The sequence below is a fragment of the Lacerta agilis genome, chromosome 13, assembly GCF_009819535.1.
Source record: "Lacerta agilis isolate rLacAgi1 chromosome 13, rLacAgi1.pri, whole genome shotgun sequence".
NCBI classification, from domain to species: domain Eukaryota; kingdom Metazoa; phylum Chordata; class Lepidosauria; order Squamata; family Lacertidae; genus Lacerta; species Lacerta agilis.
The window spans coordinates 43,664,396-43,688,702 of NC_046324.1; the positions used below are offsets into that span (position 1 = coordinate 43,664,396).

The 24,307-nt window shown below is 47.9% G+C and overlaps 1 protein-coding gene across 1 annotated transcript in view; it reads right to left on the reverse strand.

Annotated features, from left to right (window-relative positions):
* Positions 1–24,307, reverse strand: part of LOC117056344 (multidrug resistance-associated protein 1-like) — an 85,963-nt gene that overhangs the window by 20,381 nt on the left and 41,275 nt on the right. The window contains 12 exon segments of the mRNA XM_033166569.1: positions 1,744–1,951; positions 4,181–4,319; positions 6,483–6,567; positions 10,655–10,678; positions 12,979–13,156; positions 13,931–14,098; positions 15,108–15,284; positions 16,181–16,307; positions 16,665–16,737; positions 17,435–17,522; positions 19,073–19,219; positions 23,824–24,027. Of these exon segments, the coding sequence (XP_033022460.1) occupies positions 1,744–1,951; positions 4,181–4,319; positions 6,483–6,567; positions 10,655–10,678; positions 12,979–13,156; positions 13,931–14,098; positions 15,108–15,284; positions 16,181–16,307; positions 16,665–16,737; positions 17,435–17,522; positions 19,073–19,219; positions 23,824–24,027 (1,618 nt within the window).

A 24,307-nucleotide genomic window follows, 5' to 3' on the forward strand; every position in this document is an offset into this window, starting at 1 on the left:
GTCCCCTTTCTCTCTGCCCACTTCATCCCCAGCACAAGGATCCCGGGACTTCCAAGAAAGGAGATTCTGACTCAACATTAGGAAGAACTCTGTAACAGTAAGAGCTGTTTGACAGTGGAACGGTCTCCCTTGGGAGGTGGTGGTATCCCTTCCTTGGAGGTTTTTAAGCATAGAATCATAGAATCCTAGAGTTGGAAGAGACCACAAGGGCCATCCAGTCCAACCCCCTGCCAAGCAGGAAACACCATCAAAGCATTCCTGACAGATGGCTGTCAAGCCTCTGCTTAAAGACCACCAAAGAAGGAGAATCCACCACACTCCTTGGCAGCAAATTCCACTGTTGGACAGCTCTTACTGTCAGGAAGTTCTTCCTAATGTTTAGGTGGAATCTTCTTTCTTGTAGTTTGAATCCATTGCTCAGTGTCCGCTACTCTAGAGCAGCAGAAAACAACCTTTCACCCTCCTCTATATGACATCCTTTTATATATTTGAACATGGCTATCATATCACCCCTTAACCTTCTCTTCTCCAGGCTAAACATACCCAGCTCCCTAAGCCGTTCCTCATAAGGCATCGTTTCCAGGCCTTTGACCATTTTGGTTGCCCTCTTCTGGACACGTTCCAGCTTGTCAGTATCTTTCTTGAACTGTGGTGCCCAGAACTGGACACAGTATTCCAGGTGAGGTCTGACCAGAGCAGAATATAGTGGTACTATTACCTCTCTTGATCTAGACGCTATACTCCTATTGATGCAGCCCAGAATTGCATTGGCTTTTTTAGCTGCTGCATCACACAGATGCAGAGATTTGGATGGCCATCTGCCATGGACGCTTTAGCTGATATTCCTGCATTGCAGGGGGTTGGACTAGAGGACCCTTGAGGTCCCTTCCAACTCTACAATTCTATGACTCTCTCCCCCCCCCCCCAATTCTGTTTATGAACTTCAAAATCCTTTTTCCGAAGCTACCCAATCCCTGCCTGCAAATATTGCACTTTGTCGCAATTAGAAGCAGGGAAACAGTTTGAGCGTATTGAGGGCTGCGACTCCCTCAAAGGTGGTGGGATGTTTTAAAGCGCTAGACTAAGTCTAGGTGGCCCGGGTTCAAATTCCCACTTTGCCAATGAAGCTCAGGGGGGTAAGCCCTGGGCCACACACTCTTAGCCTAATCTACATTGCAGGGTCGTTGTGAGGACAATGATGGGGTGGGGAGCCATGTGCACTGCCATGAGCTCCTTAGAGGAAGGCCAGAATAAAGAAATTTGCTGATTTCCCACCATTAGTTTGATTTCAGAGAGCACAGAAGTGGAAATCGCTGTTCACCTTTCATGTGGTGTCTATTCCATGCATTTTCAAACTTCTTTTCAGCCATGAGGACTAGAAACTCCTTTTTCCAAAAAAAACAGTTAAGAAGTGGAGATTCTTGGCTTGCTGGATTCTGGGCCAGTACAGCAGCACAGAATTAACGCAGAATTATTCTCCTCCCTACCCAATTAACATCTCAAGTCCCTGCCTTTCAGCATTCAGAAGCCTTAAGCATCTGAACCCTACAGCTGCACGGCCATTTGCCGTGTCTACGCTAGACATGGGAAGAAATGAACGACGCCGCGGCAGACACGCTAGTGCACCTCGACGGGAAGCGATGGAGAGAAGGTGAAAGGAAAGGCCGGAGGTGGAGGAACTCCTTCAGAGGAGTCGGATAAACTGAGTAAGGCGACGAGCACCGAGAGAGATTGCAAGCAGACCTTGAGACATTCCCAGCGCTCCGTACACTCCCAGCCGGAGGTTTGTGTGCTGCTGCGTCCCATTGATAACAGGATCGTCCGTCCATAGGCTTAGCCAGTAGTTGGAAGCCAGCGAGGCCACGTGGTTGCAGAGAAAAAGGAAGACGCTCATGAAGGTGATGGATAGCCCAATGGCTTTCATGTACTCCCAGTAGACAGCTGGCTTCACCTAAAATACAGAAAAGGGATCGGACTTAGCACACCACTCTTGGGACGCGACTCACCACTCCGATAAACAACTACCTGACATTCAGAAAATACCTAAAGGCAGCCCTGTTTAGGGAAGTTTTTAAACTGTGACTTTGTATTGTATTTTGGTATTTGTTGGAGGCCGCCCAGAGTGGCTGGGGAGACCCGGCCAGATGGGCGGGGTATAAATAATAAATTATTATTATTATTATTATTATTATTATTATTATTATTATTATTATTATTATTATTATTATTATTATTACTACTGGGCTGCAGCTCCAGAGCTGAGGTGCAACTAAATGTACAGTTGTACCTTGGAAGCCAAATGCCTTGGGCTCCCAAACAATCGAAAACTGGAAGTGAGTGTTCCAGTTTTCAAACAATTTTCCGAAGCCGAACGTCCGGTGCGGCTTCCGATTGGCTGCAGGACACTCCTGCAGCCAATCGAAAGCCACACTTTGGTTTTTGAATGGTTCCAGGATTCGAACGGACTCCTGGAACGCATTCTGTTTGAAAACCAAGGTACCACTGTAAAAATTTAGGCTGCTGAAGAAGAGTGTTTCTTTAGAAGCAGCAGCAGCAACAGCAGCAGCAGCCTGGTTCGCAGGCCTCCCATCAGGGAAAGACAAACATACACATGCCCTTGGCCCGCAGGAATTAAGGACCTGTGCTTGACAGTGGAAACTTGGAGTGGGGCCAGATGTGTGGATTCGAGGTCTTTCAGGCTCCATGAGCCAAGCTAGAAGCTCATGGCATCTTTTAAAGAAACGAAACAAAACACAAAAACAACCCGGAGAGTTAAAACATTTCTGGGGTCAGACAACCCTCGAAACGGATTCAAAGTAGTTGCACTCATATAATGAAGGCGGCACTGTTCGATTGATTAATTGGTTTGCTGAAAAGTCTCTTTAATTAAAAGGGTGCCACAGATGAGCTGGGCAGCACTTCTTCCCCTTCCACCCACCCCTTCCAGTGGTGTCCAATACTAGCCCTACTCAGAGTAGACCCACAGAAATCATTGGGCACGGCTGATTTAGGTTCATTAATACCAGTGGGTCTACTCTCAGTTTAACTTAGCTGGGCTTGAAACGGGATGAGCAGAGGCTAGGAGCTTTAAAAACGGTCCCCCAAACAGAGACTCCAAACAGCAATGCTTGTCTCTTACAGCAAAACAATGGAGGAGGGTTAAAATTTTGATGTTGTTTTTTTAATTGAAGCTACTCTCATCACCAGTTTGCAAGATTGAAAGATTGCTGTTCCCTTTGGGGGAAGAGCTGGACACGCAATGGCAGAAAACACGCTCTGCATTCCAAGTGTCCCAGTCTCAACCCCTGGCTGAAACCATCAAGAGAAGGGGCTGGCAACCTGTGGCCCATGGGGTTCGTTTAAATGGCCCGCGAGCTGCCCCGAACCGAGCTGGCTGCTCGTTGAGTCCCCACATGCTGCGCTAAACCGGCGCAACGCAGAGTGGGAACTCGCTTCCGCCGTGCCGGAAATCATGTTCAAATATATAAAAGGATGTCATATAGAGGAGGGAGAAAGGTTGTTTTCTGCTGCTCCAGAGAAGCGGACACGGGGCAATGGATTCAAACTACAAGAAAGAAGATTCCACCTAAACATTAGGAAGAACTTCCTGACAGTGAGAGCTGTTCGACAGTGGAATTTGCTGCCAAGGAGTGTGGTGGAGTCTCCTTCTTTGGAGGTCTTTAAGCGGAGGCTTGACAGCCATCTGTCAGGAATGCTTTGATGGTGTTTCCTGCTTGGCAGGGGGTTGGACTGGATGGCCCTTGTGGTCTCTTCCAACTCTAGGATTCTATGCGCAGACGCCAGAAACCGTGTCTGCGCAGACGCCGGAAATTGCGTCTGCACAGACGCAATCCGGCCCACGGAGTGATCTCCGGGGAGTGAACCGGCCCAGACAAGGTAAACCTTGCCGACCCCCTGCTCAAGAGCCTCTGCAGAGCAGTGTAGGCCAAGGGCAGCCCGTTTTGTGCCCATCCAACGCACATTATTCCTGGGACACCACTTGCCATGCTGGCTTAGGCTGAAGGAAGTTGGGTGGCTGGAGGGAGCAGCTCCATGTTAGCTACTCTTGGTGTAGACAATACGCAGGCAAGGTGTGGCTCGGTGACAAAGCCGACATCGTTTGCTGCTGGAAACCGAGAGATTTTTCACAAATGAGGAAAATAATCAATTCACCTCTCACCTTCCCAGTCTTGGCAGTGTCCGCTTCTGTTAATTTCCAGGCACCTTTTTCCACCGGCGTCTTCTGAAGCTCAGCTGTGCTGTTCTGTTTCAAGGACTTCCCAGTTTCCCCGCTGTGCATGGAAGAGTTACTGAGCTGCCTGTTAGAAAATGCGCGGCGGCTTAGAAATCAAGGCATGCCAGTTACTTTTATCCACAAGCTCAAGATGCTGCCCGTTGAGCATGAGACCCTTAATCTCAGGGTTGCGGGTTCGAGCCCCACATTGGGCAAAATATTCCTGCGTTGCAAGGGGTTGGACTAGATGACTCTCAAGGTCCCTTCCAACTCTACAATTCTATGATTCTATGACTTTTTAAAACAACCACAACCACACCAGCGTTTAAGACTTAGGTGTACTGTGCTGATATATTTCTGGACAATTAACCGTAGTAAACTGATGGTGGTTTCATTAGTTTCATTGTATTAAGATGCCTGTTTATGGAGGGCTGAAACGAATTATATAAATACTTTAAATAAAATCAACGTCAAGGCTGGGAAATCCACTGCACTCCCTGCAAAATCTGGGAGTCAAGAATTTGCACTTTTAAAAACAGCCACTTTCACCTCTCCAGCCTCCTGCAAGGAACAAAAGTCTGCTCTGGTTCCGAGTATATTTGAAGCCTTTCATAAAAGTTTCTCCAGAGCTTAATCGAGGTCTTGAAGACCCCGTGTTTCTTCTTAGGCCTAAACCATGAGTGCGGTTCTAACACATATCACGCATGTCATTTGGAGGCGGGTGAACGTCTGGCAATCAGTTTCCCAAATTTAGACCACAAAGTGAAAACTTACACAGGGAAGACAACATATGCTAAACTCTATTTTCTCAGGCGTACTCTTCTTTCCAGGCTATGCAAAATGCATGCCATATCGCTATTTAAGCCGGTAAAGAAATAATTCTACCTGGGGCAGGGAGGAGAAATGGCAGACCTTGCACCAGAAAGTAAGAAAAGAGCACCATTCTTCCCCACCTGCCACGCAGAGAAACCTTAGTAGCGTTGCTCAGAGTGGAGGATTAAAGAGGGATTAAGGAGAGGGACCCAGGTGGCGCTGTGGGTTAAACCACAGAGCCTAGGGCTTGCTGATCAGAAGGTTGGCGGTTCGAATCCCTGTGACGGGGTGAGCTCCCATTGTTTGGTCCCAGCTCCTGCCCACCTAGCAGTTCGAAAGCACATCAAAGTGCAAGTAGATAAATAGGGACCGCTCCGACGGAAAGGTAAATGGCTGCTCTGGTTCCGTGCGCTGCTCTGGTTCGCCAGAAGCGGCTTTGTCATGCTGGCCATATGACCCGGAAGCTGTCTGCGGACAAACGCCGGCTCCCTCGGCCTATAGAGCGAGATGAGCACCGCAACCCCAGAGTCGGACATGACTGGACCTGATGGTCAGGGGTCCCTTTACCTTTCCCTAAGGAGAGGGAGAGAACCTTGACCTGCTAGTTTAGCATTTTCAGTTTTAGATTGAGGGTGTTCAACTGACCATCCTGGCAATTTCATCTGGTCTTCTGATAACCATACCCCCATTGATTTTAAAACAGTTTGGAATAAAACCTCCAAGTCGTTTTCCAAGTTATAAGGAATTGCAGTGCCACATGTGAGCCTCTTTCTGCCAGGCAATGACAACTTTAGCAAAGGAGACTTAAGGGCTCATGAGGTGTCAGTCTGCAGAGGCCACACACTTCTGGTCCTCCGGTCACTGTCAGAGCAGCTCCCAAGAAGACAGGTGTTGGGCCATTCCTGTTTCAGATCAGAAACATTATCAGAGCATATTATTCATTTAAAGCAGTGTTTCCCAGACTTGGGTCTCCAGCTGTTTCTGGACTACAACTCCCATCACCCCCCCCCCCCAGCTAGCAGGACCAGTGGTCAGGGATGATGGGATTTGTAGTCCAAAAAACCAGCTGGAGACCCGAGTCTGAGTAACACTGAGTTACGACATTAACCTCTTTCTGCCGTTCTGGAACCCTGAGTGAACGGATGTGTTTTTACTAGCTGACAGAACATCAGTACTGTTGGCGCCTGCTAAATATTTGGGTGAGGGGGGGTGAGAGAGGCCATCCCACGAAGTGGGTGCAATCACAGAGAAAGCCCATCTTCAAGGTGGTCATGAGATGGATACCTGCAGGTCACATCACAGCCAAGAGGGCTTCTTTTGATGACAGTAGTGGACTGGGAAGGGTGCTTTTTTCAGCAGAGGTTTCTTTCCCCACAAAGCCACCAGGAAGACCACGTCAAAGCAACTTCAATGAAGATCCAAGAAGCTTCCATACCTCATGACTTCTTTTCCAGAGGCTTCATTCACAAGAACCCCGTTTTCCATGTGCTTCCCATCCTTTGCGGTTGGGCTGTTTGCATCTGCAGAAGCGAGATGAGCAACAGCATGAAAAGGGTGAGAGCAAATTCCTAGTTCCCAGTGCCAGAAGGCTACCCCCCAAATTAGACCTGCCGCCCCCAACTAGGATTAGCATCTAAACACATGCATTTGGTTTAAGCGTCATACGCAGGTCCATCAACTACCTGCCCCCGATATGAGATGCATGGAACAGAGAACGTTTGCTCCGTAGCCAGCCGAAGTCCAGGTTAGATCTCACGGCTAGCGTCTTTATTCATCAAGAAAATGTCTGTTTTTGTTAGAAGCGAGTGAGGAAATCCACGAGACCACCCAGTCTACCAAGTGTTTTAATTCAACTGCAGAAAGCTGACGGAGAGGAATGTCGAACGCATTGTTTTCTCCTTAAAAGCATGCCGGGTGCAGCAGACCCTTTTCAAATATTATTAAAGCCAATTGAGGAGAGGCTTATCCCTTCCTTGAGTGAGCAGAAGTGCTTACGGTACTTCTAATCTTAGGCAGTTCGAGAAACAGCCAGCAGCACCCCCCCCTCCATCTCTGACACCTTTAACAACCTCATTTTAAAAACTTGAGGCGGGGGCCGGGAGACGGGGACAGAAGTCCAAAATCTCAGCCCCAAGGAAGAGGATTAAATTTACAGTGCTTCTTCAGGCCCTATTGATTTCAGGAGAGAAACAAAGGTTTGGGAAAGGGATGTGGAGCAGTTGGGGCTGCACTCTGCAGCGTTCTCACACAGCTCCCAAGCATTTCAACATACGGAGCCTTCTCCTCTAAAAAGCCCACCCCCCCGCCGCCGATTCTTTGCATACCCTTGTCAGGCATGGGGGCACAGTGTGTCTCTCTGTGCATAAATTCTTCTAATGCCAAGTTTGGGATTCGAAGGAACGTTCATGCAGATGAAAGAAAACTTTCGCATGGGGAATCAGGACCCTCAGAACCACGGTCCAAGCGGTTAATGGCAAATGTGCATTTGGGTGGCATAATTCCAGCTTACAACTCACATCTTGGTGTTCTTGCTGAAAAAAATACTGTTTCAAGCAACTCATAGGACTGAAGAGTTGGAAGGGACCCAAAGGGTCATCTGATTCAACCTCCTGCAATGCAGGAATCTCAGCTAAAGCATCCAAAACAGATGACAATCGAACCTCTGCTTAAAAAACTCCAAGGAAGGAGAGTCCACAACCACCCGAGGGAGTCCATTCCACTGTCAAACAGCTCTTACTGTCAGAAAGCATTTAGATGGAATCTCCTTTCTTGTAACTTGAATCCACTGTATCAAGTCCTACTCCCCAGAGCAGCAGAAAACAAGCTTGCACCATCTTCCATGTGACAACCCTTTAGATATTTGAAGATGGCTCTCCTATCTCCTCCCAGTCTCCTCTTCTCCAGGCTAAACATACCCAATGCCCTCAACTGTTCCTCATAAGGCTTGGTTTCTAGACCCTTGATCATCTTCTAGACCCTCCTCTGCATATGTTGCAGCTTGTCAACATCCTTCTTAAAACTGTGGTGCCCAGCCAGGACACAGTGCTCCAGGTGGGGTCTGACCAATGCAGAATAGAACAGTACTAGGACTTCCCTGAAGTTGAGGCTCCAGTACTTTGGCCACCTCATGAGAAGAGAAGACTCCCTGGAAAAGACCCTGGTGTTGGGAAAGATGGAGGGCACAAGGAGAAGGGGACGACAGAGGATGAGATGGTTGGACAGTGTTCTTGAAGCTACTAACATGAGTTTGGCCAAACTGCGGGAGGCAGTGAAGGATAGGCGTGCCTGGCGTGCTCTGGTCCATGGGGTCACGTAGAGTCGGACACGACCGAACGACTCAAGGACTTCCTTTGATCTGGACGCTGACTTCTGTTGATGCAGCCCAGAATCGAACCACCATTTTTTGCTGCTGCATCACACAGCTGACTCGGGTTAACCTTGTGGTCCTTTAAGGCCCCTAGAACCTTTTCACACGTACAAATAACTATGCTGTAGAGTCCATGAGGGAATAAATGGTGATATTATGCCCCAACCCAGCAGACACTTGTGCAACAACCTCTACACGTATAAATGCCTGTTATTTAAGGCTGCATCTGCATACCTATGCAGATGATGGGCGTTTGAGTCCAAACAACCTTTGAAGGGCCACAGGTTCCCCACGATAGATGCCAATCTCAACCTAATCAATGAACACCCATTTAGACTTCTGTACAGTTGAGTATCATCCCTGCGAAGGAATACAAGTGACAGAATCTGGGGTACTTTTCTCAACAAGCAAACAAACACAAAAAGAGGGGTTCTGCTTAGGAATTCCTAACGACCATTTCCCCCACCTCTATAAAAACTCAGAAACCACTAAATGGACACTGGTTTCATCTCAAACTCCAGGTGTCTCTAACACTTCAAGAATCAAGATGGCAACGGAGGTAGTGGAAAAGTTAAACAGGGAATTTCAGGAAAGGAGGATGAACGTTGCCTAAATCAGATCCAGTCGCACTGCAAGCAATAGCTTTCCAGAGCTGTACGTGAAGGAAGTACGTCTTAAAAAGCAGGCCTCTATACGCGGGTGGCGCTGTGGGTTAAACCACAGAGCCTAGGGCTTGCTGATCAGAAGGTTGGTGGTTCAAATCCCTGCAATGGGGTGAGCTCCCGTTGCTCGGTCCCAGCTCCTGCCAACCTAGCAGTTCTAAAGCACGAAATGCAAGTAGATAAATAAGTACCGCTCCAGCGGGAAGGTAAACGGCATTTCCGTGTGCTACTCTGGTTCGCCAGAAGCGGCTTGGTCATGCTGGCGACAAGACCCGGAAGCTGTACGCTGGCTCCCTCGGCCAGTAAAGCGAGATGAGCGCCACAACCCCAGAGTCGTCCGCGACTGGACCTAACGGTCAGGGGTCCCTTTACCTTATAAATATTCTATAAAACTTAAACTTGTCAGCTGACTACATTTCATCTGAGTGGTTAGACACTGACTCACAAGCTGAAGCCTATAACTCTTCCACGAATATGAGATCTAAAACTGAACCTTTCATGATTAAGACAAGAGTCCGAGGTCTAATTACACAGCCCACTTAAGTCAGATTTGAACCATTCACACTGCCAGGAATCTCCCATGTGGGATTTTCTGGGGGACGGAGGTTCAGAGTGCAGAGATTTCTCTCTTATAAACCTCACCAACACAGTCACAAACCCTGCGGGGATAGGAAACAGTTTAATACTGCTGAGGTCATCTTATCACTTTTCATGCATCTCATTTGCCATTTTTTTTTTAGATAAAAAAAAATTAGCTTCGCAAACGGCCAGTTCCGCAGATGTCAGACCAGCAAGAAGCAAACTCACTGCCTACTTCTATTAAGCAAGCAAGCAAGCAAGCAAGCAAGCAAGCAAGGGAGCCATTCTTCCAAGCGTGCAAGGTTTCTGTTAATAGCATCTGAGTCCCTTGTAGAATTCACAGCTCAGAGAAGATGGCCGGGATCCAAAGGAACACACAACGTTGCTCCATGTTCCCAAGGAGACCTTGGGCTTGAGTTTCTCAAACAGCAACATCCCCATGTCACGTGGCAAGCCGTGGTCGAGGCTGAGAGGACTTTCCAAAAGCAAACTGTGATATGACCTGGGAGGGCCGATCTCCAAACGCAAAAAAAGTCTAAAGTCTCAAGAGGGTGCGCCCAAATTCTGAAGTGACCCTAAGTGGTTGAAACTTGACAACAACAACAATACACAATTAGGTAATAGGAGTTGGCAAAGGAAGAATAGCCAGTTCCAAAAAGAACCATTTCATCATTCACACATACAGTGGTACCTCTGGTTACATACTTAATTCATTCTGGAGGTCCGTTCTTAACCTGAAGCACCGCTTTAGCTAATGGGGCCTCCCGCTGCCGCTGCGCCACCAGAGCACGATTTCTGTTCTTACCCTGAAGCAAAGTTCTTAACCTGAAGCGTTATTTCTGGGTTAGCGGAGTCTGGAAACTGAAGCGTATGTAACCCGAGGTACCACTGTATTGGATTTGCCAAACCATGCTTGCTTTCATCTCAGACAAAGCGGGTTTTTTTTTTAGAACTACAGCTTCTAACAACATGCACGGAAACCTTTCCAGGACCACAAACCTTCGTCCTCATCTGACCTGGTACCTGCAGATTCGTGTCAGAAGGAGAAATTAGCAAAAATAAAAATGAAGGCAGAGTGAATTCAAGAGAAAACTGTTCCATTAAGGTAAAGAGAGACAAACCTTCTTCTCTCCCTGAGGCTGTGTGGTTTATGCAACAGTGAGCAGAAAGAAGAAAGAAGAGAGAGATTGGGAAAGCAAATTGTAGCTTTTGGACGGCAAGTACCGTATTTTTCACTCCATAAGACACACTTTTTTCCTCCTAAAAAGTAAGGGGAAATATCTGTGCGTCTTATGGAGCAAATGGTGGTCTAGGGGCCAAAAGAGAATCGTGCTTTTTATTTTACAAAGAGAAAAGGGGGTGTTGAAAGGACTCCGCTCAGCAGCTGATCAGCAAGAGATTGGGAGAGATAAGAGTCCCGGCTCCCTTTCAGACCCCCCCCCCCTTGCCCAGGCCTCCATTGTTGAATGTGCTGCAGAGGGAGGTTGTTTGTTTCCCCAGCGACATGTGACTGTCTGATTAGATTATCTGTCTGGAAACTAGAAACGGCCCCCTTTCCTTAAGAAGCTGTAGAAATGTGAGTTGAACCCCATTAAAACGGGGCTTTTCCTCTTTGCTTTCCCCCCTTTGCAAAAGAAGCTTTGCTTTTCCCCTTTGCAAAAAAGCTGCAGAAATCTGAGCTGATCCTCAAAGAAACAGGGCTTTTCCCTTTGCAAAAAGCTGCAAAACTTTGAGCTGATCCTCAAAAAACAGGGCTTTTCCCTTTGCAAGAAAAGCTGCACAAATTTGAGCTGATCCTCAAAAAAAGAGGGCTTTTAGAGGAGGAAAACCAGAAAAATATTTTTTTTTCTTGTTTCCTCCTCTAAAAACGAGGTGCGCCCTATGGTCCGGTGCCCCCTATGGAGCGAAAAATACGGTACTTGTTATGGAAGGGTACCAAGGCATCAGGTAGCTCTGCTGCACAAGCACCGCTGAAATGAACGAGGGCTAAGCTTTGCTATTCAAAAGAATACTGCACCAATGTCACTGCAGAAACACGGCGCAGCACACAGAGCCAGGCCACTGATCCACCCACCTAGCTCAGCGGTGGGGAACCATTTCCTGCCTGAGGGCCACATCAACCACTGGGCAATCATCCGAGGGCCGCATGCCAGCGGAGGGCCGGGCCAAAAGGGGACAGAGCAATTCATGCAGATTTTGCAGTTGTAAACTAGCTTCTACACATACTCGCAACTCTATTCTCCATCTGGAGAAGGAAGAGGCATTGTCAGTGTTCAATAACATATTCCAGCCAGGCAGAGATATTTGGAATGGAGCAGTGCCAGGGAGGGGTGTGGCCTGGGTAGAGTTTTGAGGCGCCAGACAGAGAGGCCTGGAGGGCTGCGTTCTGTCCCCAGATCTGAGGTTCCCCATCCCTGATCTAGATTGACTGGCAGTGGCTCTCCAGGATTTCACAGAGATCTCTCTCTGTTTGCCCAACCTGGGGTTGCTGGGATTGAACCTGAGACCTTCTACATCAGCGTTTCTCAACATTGGGTCCCCAGCTGTTGTTGGACTGCAACTCCCATCATCCCTAGCAAGCAGGGCCAGTGGTCAGGGATGATGGGAGTTGTAGTCCCAACGACAGCTGGGGACCCAATGTTGCGAAACCCTGCACATGGAAAGCAGATGCTCTACCACTGAGCTTTGCCCCCCTCTCCAAATGGAAGGAAAAAGCGAACCCTGGTTGTTTTATTAAGAAACAGCTGAAGGCCTGCAGTGATAACAATGGGTTCTAAACTTATCTAGAATGTTTTACGAGGTTTACCCTGTTACCCAAAAGCATCCCACAGAGCTTAACGCTCAAAACGACGGCCACAACAAACCCAATTTCAGTCAAAGCTGAGGCAGAAGCAACACAGGGGGGGGGGGAGCCGATTACATGAGAGGAAGTTATGAAACTGAACAAGTCCTCTTCCCAACCAGGGCAAATTACTCCACGCGGTTACATCAGCCTGAAAGTTAATCTGCTCCAAGATTAACGTTTTCACCAACCTATGAGCAGATTTGCCATTGAGCTTTTAAATGTGTTTTACCTTAGAGTAGCAAGCAAGTAAAAAGTCAACAATAACAACAACAACAGCCTCCTCCTCCTCTGGAGATGGAAGAGGTTAACCTTGTTGCTGTTTCCCATATCATCATCCCCATTATGCATCCCAACCCTACAACTCTACCATTCTTTGATCAGCATCATCTAGGGAGCAAGGCATGCTGGGTAGGTTCCCAAGGTCTCCCCAGGCAGTCCATTTAGCTTTAAGCACGCATACAGAGAGAGAGACCCTTACCTTCCTTGTCCACATTCTGTTCCGCACTGGCGTATGTGCGCAGGAACTCTGCAAAGGCCCCGTCTTGCTTTAGCAGCTCTTGGTACGATCCCATCTCAGAGATTTTTCCTTCTGTCATTACTACGATTGTATCCATAAAGGGCAGATAACCAACGCCGTGGGTTACCAACACTCGAGTCTAGGTGCCCAAAGAAAAGAAAGGGCAGTTAAGAGAGCCAGGGTGGGGACCTGGAAACTTGCATATTTGTTGAACATGCTACACTGTGCTGCTCCTCTGCTTAGATCAGGGGTCCCCAGACTTACCGGACCTCAGGCCGCTTCCTCCAGCACCGATCGCGTGGCAGGCCAGAGGGTGGGGGAGCGCGCACCCACACGCTATTTCCGGCGCACTTTCGGGTCGATGGAGCGCTGGAAATAGCTTGTGTGCATGCGCAAGTGCCATTTCCAGTGCACTTTTGAGTCGGCGGAACGCCGGAAATAGCTTGTGCCTCCGGAGACACAGAAGTGCGCCGGAAAAGACGCTTGCGCATGCCCACAAGCTATTTTCAGGGCTCTGCTGACCCGAAAGTGGGCAACCGTGCCGTGCCGGTGGCGGCAGTCACTGGATGCCGGATAAATGAGCCCCTCGGGCCGCATCTGGCCCGCGGGCCTTAGTCTGGGGACCCCTGGTTTAGATTGTCTAACTCAAGGTTTCCCAAACTTGGGTCTCCAGCTGTTGTTGGACTACAACTCCCATCATCCCTAGCTAGCAGGACCAGTGGAGTTGGGCAGAAGATTCCTTCATTGCAGGAGGTTGGACTAGAAGACCCTTGCGGTCCCTTTCCAACTCTACAATTCTGTGATTCTATGACTGGCATGGAAACATCTCCAAACAGCTTTCCTGGACTTTGCAAAGCATCTCCTCCCCCCCCCCGCACCGAACAGAACGAAGCCACCTGCATTCCAAGCATACTTTGTTTTTGAGGATCCCCTTTGGTCCAATGACTTTCTCAAAGATGTGCTTCCCAACATGAGCATCGACAGCTGACAAGGGGTCGTCCAGCAAGTAGACATCAGCGTTACAATAGACGGCTCGGGCCAGGCTGACCCTTTGTTTCTGGCCACCAGACAGGTTTACACCCTGGGGGAGAGAAGAGGGGGTGGGAATGAGACTCTGCAACTGTCCAGCGGAAAGGGATTCTGTTTTGCGAAAGGCTGGATTTCCATTTCTACAAGGACACTTTTAAAAAGCAGTTTCACGGGGGAAGGGAAGAAATGGAATAAAGATGTGCGCACACACAGGTCTCGGTCCATGCAGCACTCACCTAAGAGGCAGGCACAAAGAAAATGGGACAGGTGAGCAGGGGCGTAGCCAGGGGGGGCAAGGGGGGCAGGCCACCCCGTGTTCCATAATGGAGGGGGTGACAAATGATCAAGGAACAATTTTTTTAAAAAATAAATAAATCTGATTTATTTTTTTTGAAAATGCCTGCTCCGAAGGTCTTGTCTTACTATACTAGGGATTATATAGCTATATATGAAATTTCATGCATATTGGTTAATATCTTGACCTTCCTCCACCAAAATAGCTGTTCACTTGGCTGTTTTCCTATGTCATGAAGGCTGGAATTTCAGTTCAGAGAACACTTACTGTTCCCAACCCTAACCCTGTGGAAAGCCATCTAATGAGACTTTAATTTGATTTTGAGATGCTTTTAGGAGGTAATTTAATTATTGTTTGATCTTATACCAATGTTATGTATCTGATGTTAGCCACCCTGAGCCCGACTTTGGCCAGGGAGGGTGGGATATAAATAAAAGTTTTTTATTATTATTACTTGTTATTATTCCTTTGTAAGAAAATATGAAATAACGTAAAACCATTTTTGCGGGGTGGGGTGGGGTGGGGGGTGACAAGAAATTTTTGCACCGGGTACCACCTGACCTTCCCATGCCTCGGGGGGCGGGGGTGTGTGGCAATTTTTTTTTTGCCCCCGGGTACCAATTTACCTTGCTACGCCCCTGCAGGTGAGCCCTGGGAGTTATTCTCACAGTCCTACACATATTCAGGATCTGTTCTCACACCCCAGGAGCAAATGCAGGGATTTTTTTTTTTTTGGAGCCCATGACCACTATGACATGTTAAATACCTTTTCTCCAATTTCGGTCTGGTCTCCTGATGGGAAGATCTCTAGATCCTGCAAAAGGGCACATGCCTCAATCACACGCTTGTAGTAGCTCTCCTTCACTTCACTTCCAAATATAATGTTTTCCTTCAGAGTCGCGTTTTGGATCCAAGCTTGCTGAGGGACGTAGGCGATGGACCCCTGCAGAGAAGAGAGGTTGAGGGGTGCAAGGTTCTGGTCCATGTTGAGAGGTGTTAAAACAGAACAAAACCCTGTAGGATACATCAACCCCTAGAACTGTCTCTCCATGATGTTCTCTGTTTGTTCCCCCATCACTCTCCCAAGTCAATTCTGACATCTCACAATGCTAGCTCATTCAGTTAGCTGGCCGGCTCATCCCAAACTACCCTAATCTTCTTTGGGACGACACCACATTCACATGACACATGAAGCCCCTAACAGAACAACCCCACGCTGCAAGGAGAGAACAGGAGCCAGTAAGGTGCTCCACCATGGATGCAGTGATATTGTGTATGGAACAAATTAGTATAACCATCCAGGGAACTCAGGCAGTGTCACATGCTCACAGGGGAAGCAGGAAACCTGTGGGGTCACTACGATATGATACGATCATCTTTATTGTCATTGTCCCATACAGAACAATGAAATTGAAAAATCTACATCAGACATGCAAAAACCGACAAGCCTACCTACTATCCTGAAAATGCCTGTCGACTCATTCCCCATCCTGCCTATGCATAATTAACCTCCTAAACTTTAATACCCTACCTGATTAGCCCCCTAAAAACTCTGATGCCCCACAACTGCCTTACACTGCGTTTAAAGCCAAAACCACTAGTCAACCAGGAGGAAATTCCTTCCTAATTGCAGCCAGGGTGACCCCTGAGCAAGCAGCAGGACTCAGCCGCCAGCTGTCTCAAAGATATGGGCTGCTGAACTTTTTTAAAAAAGAGAGTCTATTTCCTGGCCGTACCACCAAACAGCCCGCACATGTTCTTTACAGATTTCATCGAGGGCAGGCATATTCTCTTCTTATAATTTTACATCTCGTATGTTTTGCAGGGGAGCTGTCGTACCTTGAGAGAGACGTGCCCTTCTCTCTTTTCCATTTCCCCCAGCAGAGCAGACAACAGCGAGGATTTGCCGCAACCAACCTGACCGACAACGGCGACCAAGCGGTGTTCTGGGATCACAAGACTGATGCTGGAATGAAGGGCAGGGGAGGGTGGGAAGAGAACACAGCTTCAGCGCCGCTGGACTGAGATGCGACACGGAGAGGCAGTGATAGAGAATGCATTTGGATCGAGCAAAGGGCATTGGAAATGCAATCGAAAGGGAAGACACTCCCTGGAAAAAAGTTTGTATCTGGGAGCGGCCAATGGGAAGTGTGCCACTGCAGACCCGTCATCCCATCAGCCCCAGTCAGCACAAACAGTGGTAAGGAAACGATGGGAGTTGTAGTCCGACAGAAGCTGGAGGGTCACAGGCTCCCCGTCCTGGCATTAGTGCAATTAAAACTATTTAATGGGAGAGGAGGGGGAAGAAAGCCGCAACTCTCACTTGTTCAATGATGGAGGATCACTTCTTGACCAGCTGAAGGTGGCGCTCTTCACAATAATGCTGTTTCCATCAGCTAGCAAATAATGAAAGAGGTTGTTTTCATGCAGGTCAAAACACCAACACAACCGAAAATAGGTTACATGCATACAAAAACGACAGATTTAAACCCTGGAATCTCCATGGAGGGCTTGGAGAGACTCCTGCCTGAAGCTCCGGAGAGCTCCAACCTGTCAGGGTGGACAATACTGAGTCTGACTCCATGTAAGGCAGGTTCCTGTGTTCCTAGGAGTCTTCCAGTGAGCTTCTTGGCTGCGTTGGGGGAAATATGCACCTTCACCTCCCAGGTCATGGTCCAAGGCTTAAAACTACTACTCTGCATAGGGCAGGGAAAGGAAGACTTGGAGAACTTTGTGGTCCATCTATACCTGGATGCAAACTAGACTTTGTCACAAGTTCCATTCAGCATCAAAGAGCTGAGCCGGGCAAGGGAGGCTAAACACTATTCCTCTTAAACGGGGCTTTTCTCCTCCCTTAAAAAAGCTCAACAATTTTGACTTGAACCCCCCAAAATGGGGGTAGAACACTGCCAGTTTTTAATTCTGTGAGTAGATCGCAGACTCTTGGGAGTTGGCCACCCCTGCCTTAGAAGAAGCCACCTTGAAGCCTGAGCAATGCTGACTGGATAATCTGGTGGTGGGAAGTGGCAGAGGCAAATGAAGTGGGAAACTCCACCCCATCCATCCCTGGCCCCTAGTAAACCTTGAACTTACAGTCTTTGATGGAACCTCTGACGATGCTGTCTGGATCCAACTCCTCATGAGACAGGAAGACTCGGAGACGCTTCAGAGACACGCTAGCCTAGGCAACAAAGCCGAGAGGTTGCTCGAATGAAGCATGCCTCTTGCATTTCCTTTTTTGAGCGTCCGCCAATTTTGCTCTCACAAAATTTTGGCCAGACGACGCAAAACGAACACATGGCATCTGCTAGCACAGGATGTGCTTGCTGCCACTAGTTTAGGTGGCTTTAAGAAGCGGATTAGGTGTATTCCGTTGGAATTCCCTCCTTTTGTGGAATTGCTCTTCCCACATGGACCCACCTGGCAACAATCTTATTCGTCATTTTGGCATGAGGCAAAGATATTATTAAGTTTCTCATTTGCACTTAAAAAGGTAAAGGGACCCCTGACCATTAGGTCCAGTCGCGGACGACTCTGGGGTTGTGGCGCTCATCTCGCTTTACTGGCCGAGGGAGCCGGCGTACAGCTTCCAGGTCATGTGGCCAGCATGACTAAGCCGCTTCTGGCGAACCAGAGCAGCACACGGAAACGACGTTTACCTTCCCGCTGGAGCGGTACCTATTTATCTTTCGAACTGCTAGGTTGGCAGGAACATGGACCAAGCAACGGGAGCTCACCCCGTCACAGGGATTCGAACCACCGACCTTCTGATCGGCAAGCCCTAGGCTCTGTGGTTTAGACCACAGCGCCACCTGCGTCTTACAAGACACCTTATAAAATGAATTCTCCAGGCATTGTACAACCCCCATCTCTCAATACTTTAATGCTAAAGCACTAGTACAATACACTAGGCACCAGGCCCACAAACTCTATGTTACAAAGCAAACAGGACATGAAGGCTGGCAACATCAACACTGCCCTGTGGGGAATCCCTTGCAGATGACTGCAGCACTTGGAGACAGACAGGTCGGGCATCCATAGCAGCAACCAGAGGTGGAATGACCACTGGGCGGAGCACACAGAGAAGAAACGCCATGGTGCACCTGCAGCAGCACAACTGGACGCCTTCGTCTGCCCCAGCTGGAACAAATTATAGCCCTCCTGTTATCGGTCTCTACGGCCACAGCAGGCGCTGTAACTCTTCCAACAGTTTGACTTCACCCCCGAAGGCGCACTCTTCCATTGTCTCCTGGGACAAGACAGATGCCAAGCAGTAGAATTCAAATCTATGGTGTGATCTATCAAACACTAATAACTGTGATAACCAAGCGGAACCTCCAGGCAGGAGGCCATCGAATCCCAGCTGCTCTGGGACAACCATGGGAGGGAGCTGTTGCTTTCGTGCCCCGCTTAAGGGCTGCCCAGAAGCATCTGGTTGGCCAATGTGGAAAACACAGCCCGCTTCCCGCCTCCTTATTTGGCCTTTAGGAATCCCCCCAAGGCTACAACGCTCGCTGGCTTGTTCTGCACTCTCGAGTGCTTCCGCTTGTTTTCCAGCCCAGGAGTTGCGTTTCCTTGTGGCCAGTCTACCCGGGGCCACGTTCCAGTTATGAGCAGGGACAGAAGCCAAAGAATATGCATGAGACTCTTAACTGTGTACAGCTGGGTGCAGCCCGCCCCCCCCCCCGCTTGCCACCAGCCCAAGGCAACTGCCTGCAAAGAAACTCTTACTTGCACGATGCTGCTGATGACCATGGGAAGGATGTTCAGGGGGAACCGGAGGATGTTAAACAACGCCAGCGACACAAAGGCCCTCTCAGCATCCAGGACATTCTGGTCGGAAACTGTCACAAAAACAGCAAATGTTGACAGAGCAACCTGGAAAAAAGAGAGATCAATGACAATCTGCACCTGGTTTTTTATTGCAGCCTTTGTCCAACTTGATATCCTCTATGTTTTGGACTACAACTCCCATCAGACCCGTGGCTTATGGGAGTTGTAGTCCAAAGCATCTTGGAGGGTGCCATGTTTGGGAAGGCTGTATTTTTCCAGTAAAAAGAATGTCTGTGGGGGTTTTTTGGGGGGGGGTTGGGGGTGGAGAGAGATTAGACTTTGGTATTCTGAACCAGTGTCTTCAGAAAAATGTTTAGCCCCAGGGAAGAGACTCTCCGTTGAGACATGTTTCTTCTGCCATATCTCCATGAGGCCAGACCCCTTGCATAGGCAAGAGAAAGTGTGGATAAGCCCTCAGTTGGGGCATGACAGCCCCATGGCATAGACAATGCAGATGGATAAGCAGGTATAAATATTTGGAATAAAGTCTTTCGAAAAGCTACAGGATGGAGACACTTGCAATGGGCTCTATGCCCTGCTCTTTGGTGCTCTCGAGAAGATGCTTTCAGCCTACATCTTAGGAGGACCTTTCAGCAACAAAGCACTCAAATCAAAGGGTTCCTTTTCAAAACAGCTCTTGATTATTTTGCTGTTCATAAGAACACCCAGGTGGACTTAACAGGCTTCCTGTACATGGCCGTGGCTGGGTCACTCATTGTCCTCAGGACTGCGCAAATATTATCGTTGTGTAAAGAACGTGCAGAAGGGCGTTTCACACTGCAAACAGTGAACCATGACTGGAGTCCAGCTTAAGCGGGTTTTCAAAGATTTCAGGAAGCTGCCTTAGTCTGACCTGGTCTATTTGCCTCTCCAGCCCAGTATCATCTACTGCAGGAGTGGGGAAACTCTGGTCCTCCAGACACCGCTGAACCACAACTCCCATCAGCCCTAGCAAATGTGGCCAATGGCCCAGGATGACGGGAGTTGTGGTCCAGCAACATTTCGAGGGCTAAATGTTCCCCACTCCAGGCCTTCTACTTGGATTGGCAGGAACTCTCCATTTTTTCAAGCAGAGGGAATTCCCCCATCACCTGTTCTTCTGTTTTTAAACTGGGACTGAACTTGGGTCCCTCTGCAAGCAAAGCAGGTGATCCACCTACAACCTCTCCCTACTCTCTTTTAATTAAATGGCTCACCATAATCAAATGGCCCACATATTTATACAGAACACTCAATACCAGGATAGTCTCTAAGCAGTTTGCAAAAGCAATGAACAACCCACAAGCAATGACAGTGGGAAAACTACAAATCAAGCAATAAGCTCATTTTGGAAACATGTCTGGGAGTGGCCGCCGGGACCACATAACACTGGTCCTGAGAGATCTGCATTGGCTCCCAGTACGTTTCCGAGCACAATTCAAAGTGTTGGTGCTGACCTTTAAAGCCCTAAACGGCCTCGGTCCTGTATACCTGAAGGAGCATCTCCACCCCCACCGTTCAGCCCTGACATTGAGATCCAGCACCAAGGGCCTTCTGGCGGTTCCCTCACTGCGAGAAGCAAAGCTACAGGGAACCAAGCAGAGGGCCTTCTCGGTAGTGGCGCCCGCCCTGTGGAACGCCCTCCCATCAGAAGTCAAGGGTATAAACAACTACCTGACATTCAGAAAATACCTGAAGGCAGCCCTGTTTAGGGAAGTTTTAAAACTGTGATATTTTAAATGTATTTTAATATTTGATGGAAGCTGCCCAGAGTGGCTGGGGAGACCCAGCCAGATGGGAGGGGTACAAATAACAACAAGGCGCATGCCAGCTTACAATAAGCCTGCGCTCACCTTGGTGCATAAATGCAAATCATGCAATATACCCCATTGCTCATTCAATACCGCTCCTCCTGTTCTACTCCCAGCATCTACAAAGACACACAAAAGCACCATTGACCAACAGTACGCCTGATGTAAACGGATTTATTTACTCTGCTCTGTTCCATGCTCCTGCAACAACACCAGACGGATGGGAATATGGCAACAGGATCGAAGTTCTTGAAGAAACCCAAATCCAGCACACAGTTCAAGCTATCCAAATCTTGGCAGTGTTTTTTTTGGGGGGGGGGGTGAGAGGGTGAAGGTGATGCAGCCACTAGGAAGTGGAAAGCCAACCCCTATCAACTTGCAGCCAGCTTCTAAAAGCTCCTCTGTACTAACAATGAGGACTAGAAAAAATAATTTCCTCCAAATGAAAGATAATTTGAGCATCAAGCACTGTGAAAGCTACTGAATTTTGTGCTGGCATGATGAACCATGCAGGTTTGGCCACTCTTTGCTTAGATTACTCTTATCCAGTAAGGATAGCTCAGTTGGTAGAGAATGAGACTCTTGATCTCAGGGTCGTGGGTTCGAGCCCCACATTGGGCCAAAGATTCCTGCACTGCAGGGGGTCACACTAAATGACCCTTGTGGTCTCTTCCAACTCTACAATTCTATTATTTTTAAGGCAATTTTAGGTTCTTCTTAACCCTAAGCATAAACACACACTGGTCACACTCCTATTGGGATTGCCAAACTCACATTTGAGCAGCCTGACTCCTTGCCTGGATGCTCCACGGACAACTCAATGAACCGCAGTCATCAAAGCACAAAATCAGGTGTAAGAAAACGCCAATTCGTGCAGCGCTTTAAAATTACCAGTTGCTTTCAAGCCCCATGGGGAATTTAAGTGACCTCCCAGAGACTTTCATGAGATGGGACAGGCCCAAGTTCAGCTCCAACTATTTTAATGTTGCTTTTCATGTGAAAATATTTCTAGACACGCCTTTGAAGTCTCCTAAGGCTGAGCGATGTGCTTCTGCAGGTCCTCATAGCTTTGCTGCAATGTAAACATAAGCAGCAACTCAAGGAAAGGAATCCTTGAGTGGAGAGAACACTTGACACCTCCGAACGGCGCACATTTTATCCTAATATGTAGCTGTGGCTTATTTGCCACCTCCAGGCAGGCAAGTGGCGCCCTTTGTTTGAGCCCAGCGCAGCAAACCATTTTCATGCAATCAGAACCCAATACAGCTGGTGAAAGTAAGCTTCGTATAGGAGGTTCCTGTGGTGCCCTGAGCAGGTTGGCAAAGATGGTGCCAGACTCAAATCGGCTCCGAGCGACAGATAAGGCTGGAAAAGACCATAAGGTGTTTTTTTGCCAACACCCTGCCCCAACAACGGATGCTGTCAAGAAGTTAGGTGGTTGATGACCAGGCAAGGAGATTTTTTCTTGGTGGTGGCACATGGAATGTCCTCCCCAGGGAGGCTTGCCTGGCACTAAACCTAAAACACTTCCTTTTCAATGCAAGACCTTCTGAAACTGCCCAAGTCTTTCAGACAAGAGCAGTTTTATTAAATTCTGTTGGTTTTATTGCTCCAACTGTGTGCGTATGTTTTTGTTTGTTTGCTTGTGTTTGTTTGTTTTCTTTTTTTGCTGCTCCTGCAGCATTAATGCTTTTTCTTCTTGCTATTGGGTTATTTTACATCCTTTCTTTTTTAGTAGCAGTTGCTCTACAGGTGAAACTTGAAAAATTAGAATATCGTGGAAAAGTCCATTTATGTAAGCAATTGTTTTCATTAGCTACCAGAGTTTAATATATGAGATAGACTCATGACACGCAAAGCAAGATATGTCAAGCCTTCGCTTGTTATAATTGTGATGATTATGGCGTACAGCTGATGAGGACCCCAAAGTTGAAATTGTTAATTTGGGGTTCTCATCAGCTGTACGCCATAATCATCACAATTATAACAAACAAAGGCTTGACATATCTCGCTTTGCATGTCATGAGTCTATCTCATATATTAGTTTTACCTTTTAAGTTGAATTACTGAAAGAAATGAACCTTTGCACAATATTCTAATTTTTCGAGTTTCACCTGTAGGATTTGTTTAAGCTGAAGGATGGCATAAACATGTACCATGGCTGCAATCCTAAGGCTGGTGGTGGCAGGGCTGGGAAAGTTGGTGTTCTGTTCTGAACACCCATCCAACGCCCTTGCTGGGCCGTCGTTTATTTCACAAGACTTATATACAGCCTGGTTGTAATAAAACCTCAAAGCAGTTTACAAAAAGAAGGGAGCACGGAGGAAGTAAGGTCAGAAGGCAGCACTTGTGCTCCTTGTATGCTCTGCTTCCCCCTTTTTCTTTTTTTTGACAGCAGGAAAAGGGGGAGGAAAATCCCTGGGAAAGATTTGGGCCAGCTTCTAAGCTGGTCTAAATCCCTCTCTGGTTTGGTGATGTTCTGGGGGACCAGGAGAACTTTGGATCTTTTGGACACAAACCATGTCCCACTGCCCCCTCCCCCAGCATGCAACCTTTTTTGGTCCTGCTGATGCCAATTGGGCAAAGGTGTCTGAAGTTTCCCACAGTGGACAGGGATCCCCCAGGCCACAGGACTGCATGCTGCATAAAATGAAATAAACACTGGGCAACAAGAATCTCCTAGCTTGAACGACGGCAGCATGACAAAAATACAAGGAATGTTAATATTCTTGTAGCATTCCCTCTTTGAATGAGCGCCCAGATGTGTGGCAAGCAACAAGCAGAGTTCTATGCACAGAAAACAGCAGTGTGTAAAAATACCATCTACTAGCAGCTTTTCGAAAGCATTGCTTTACTCACCAAGAACGGGGCACACACCCACGTGAACGTCCCCACTGCAGCAAGGTAAGCGGACTTTTTGAGCACCTTCAGCTCTTCCCGTCTGATCCCCAGGACTTTCTCTTTGAAGGCTAATTCCCAGGCATAAAGTTTTAGCACTTTGATCCCATTGAGAATTTCATTCATCAGCTTAATCCTGTTGTCCTTGCAATTCATGTGAGCAACCTGAAACGACCCAACAAAAGCAAGTCGAGGCAGCTCTCTCTCCCAAGTCGGCCTGCGACAAAACTTCCAAACGGTAGCCGTCATTTTTTAAAACGTTGTTGTCGGGTTTCTTTGTAGCTCTGAGCTATAAAATGAGGCGGCTTTAAGAAATGGAAACTGTGTTTTGCAAAGCCTACAACTGACACGTGCCGGCAAGCCATCAATAGGAAAGGAACAAAGAGATGGTTGCAGGTGAAAGCGTTTGACTGGCTTGAGTAGCTCCTTCACAAGACAGGAAGGT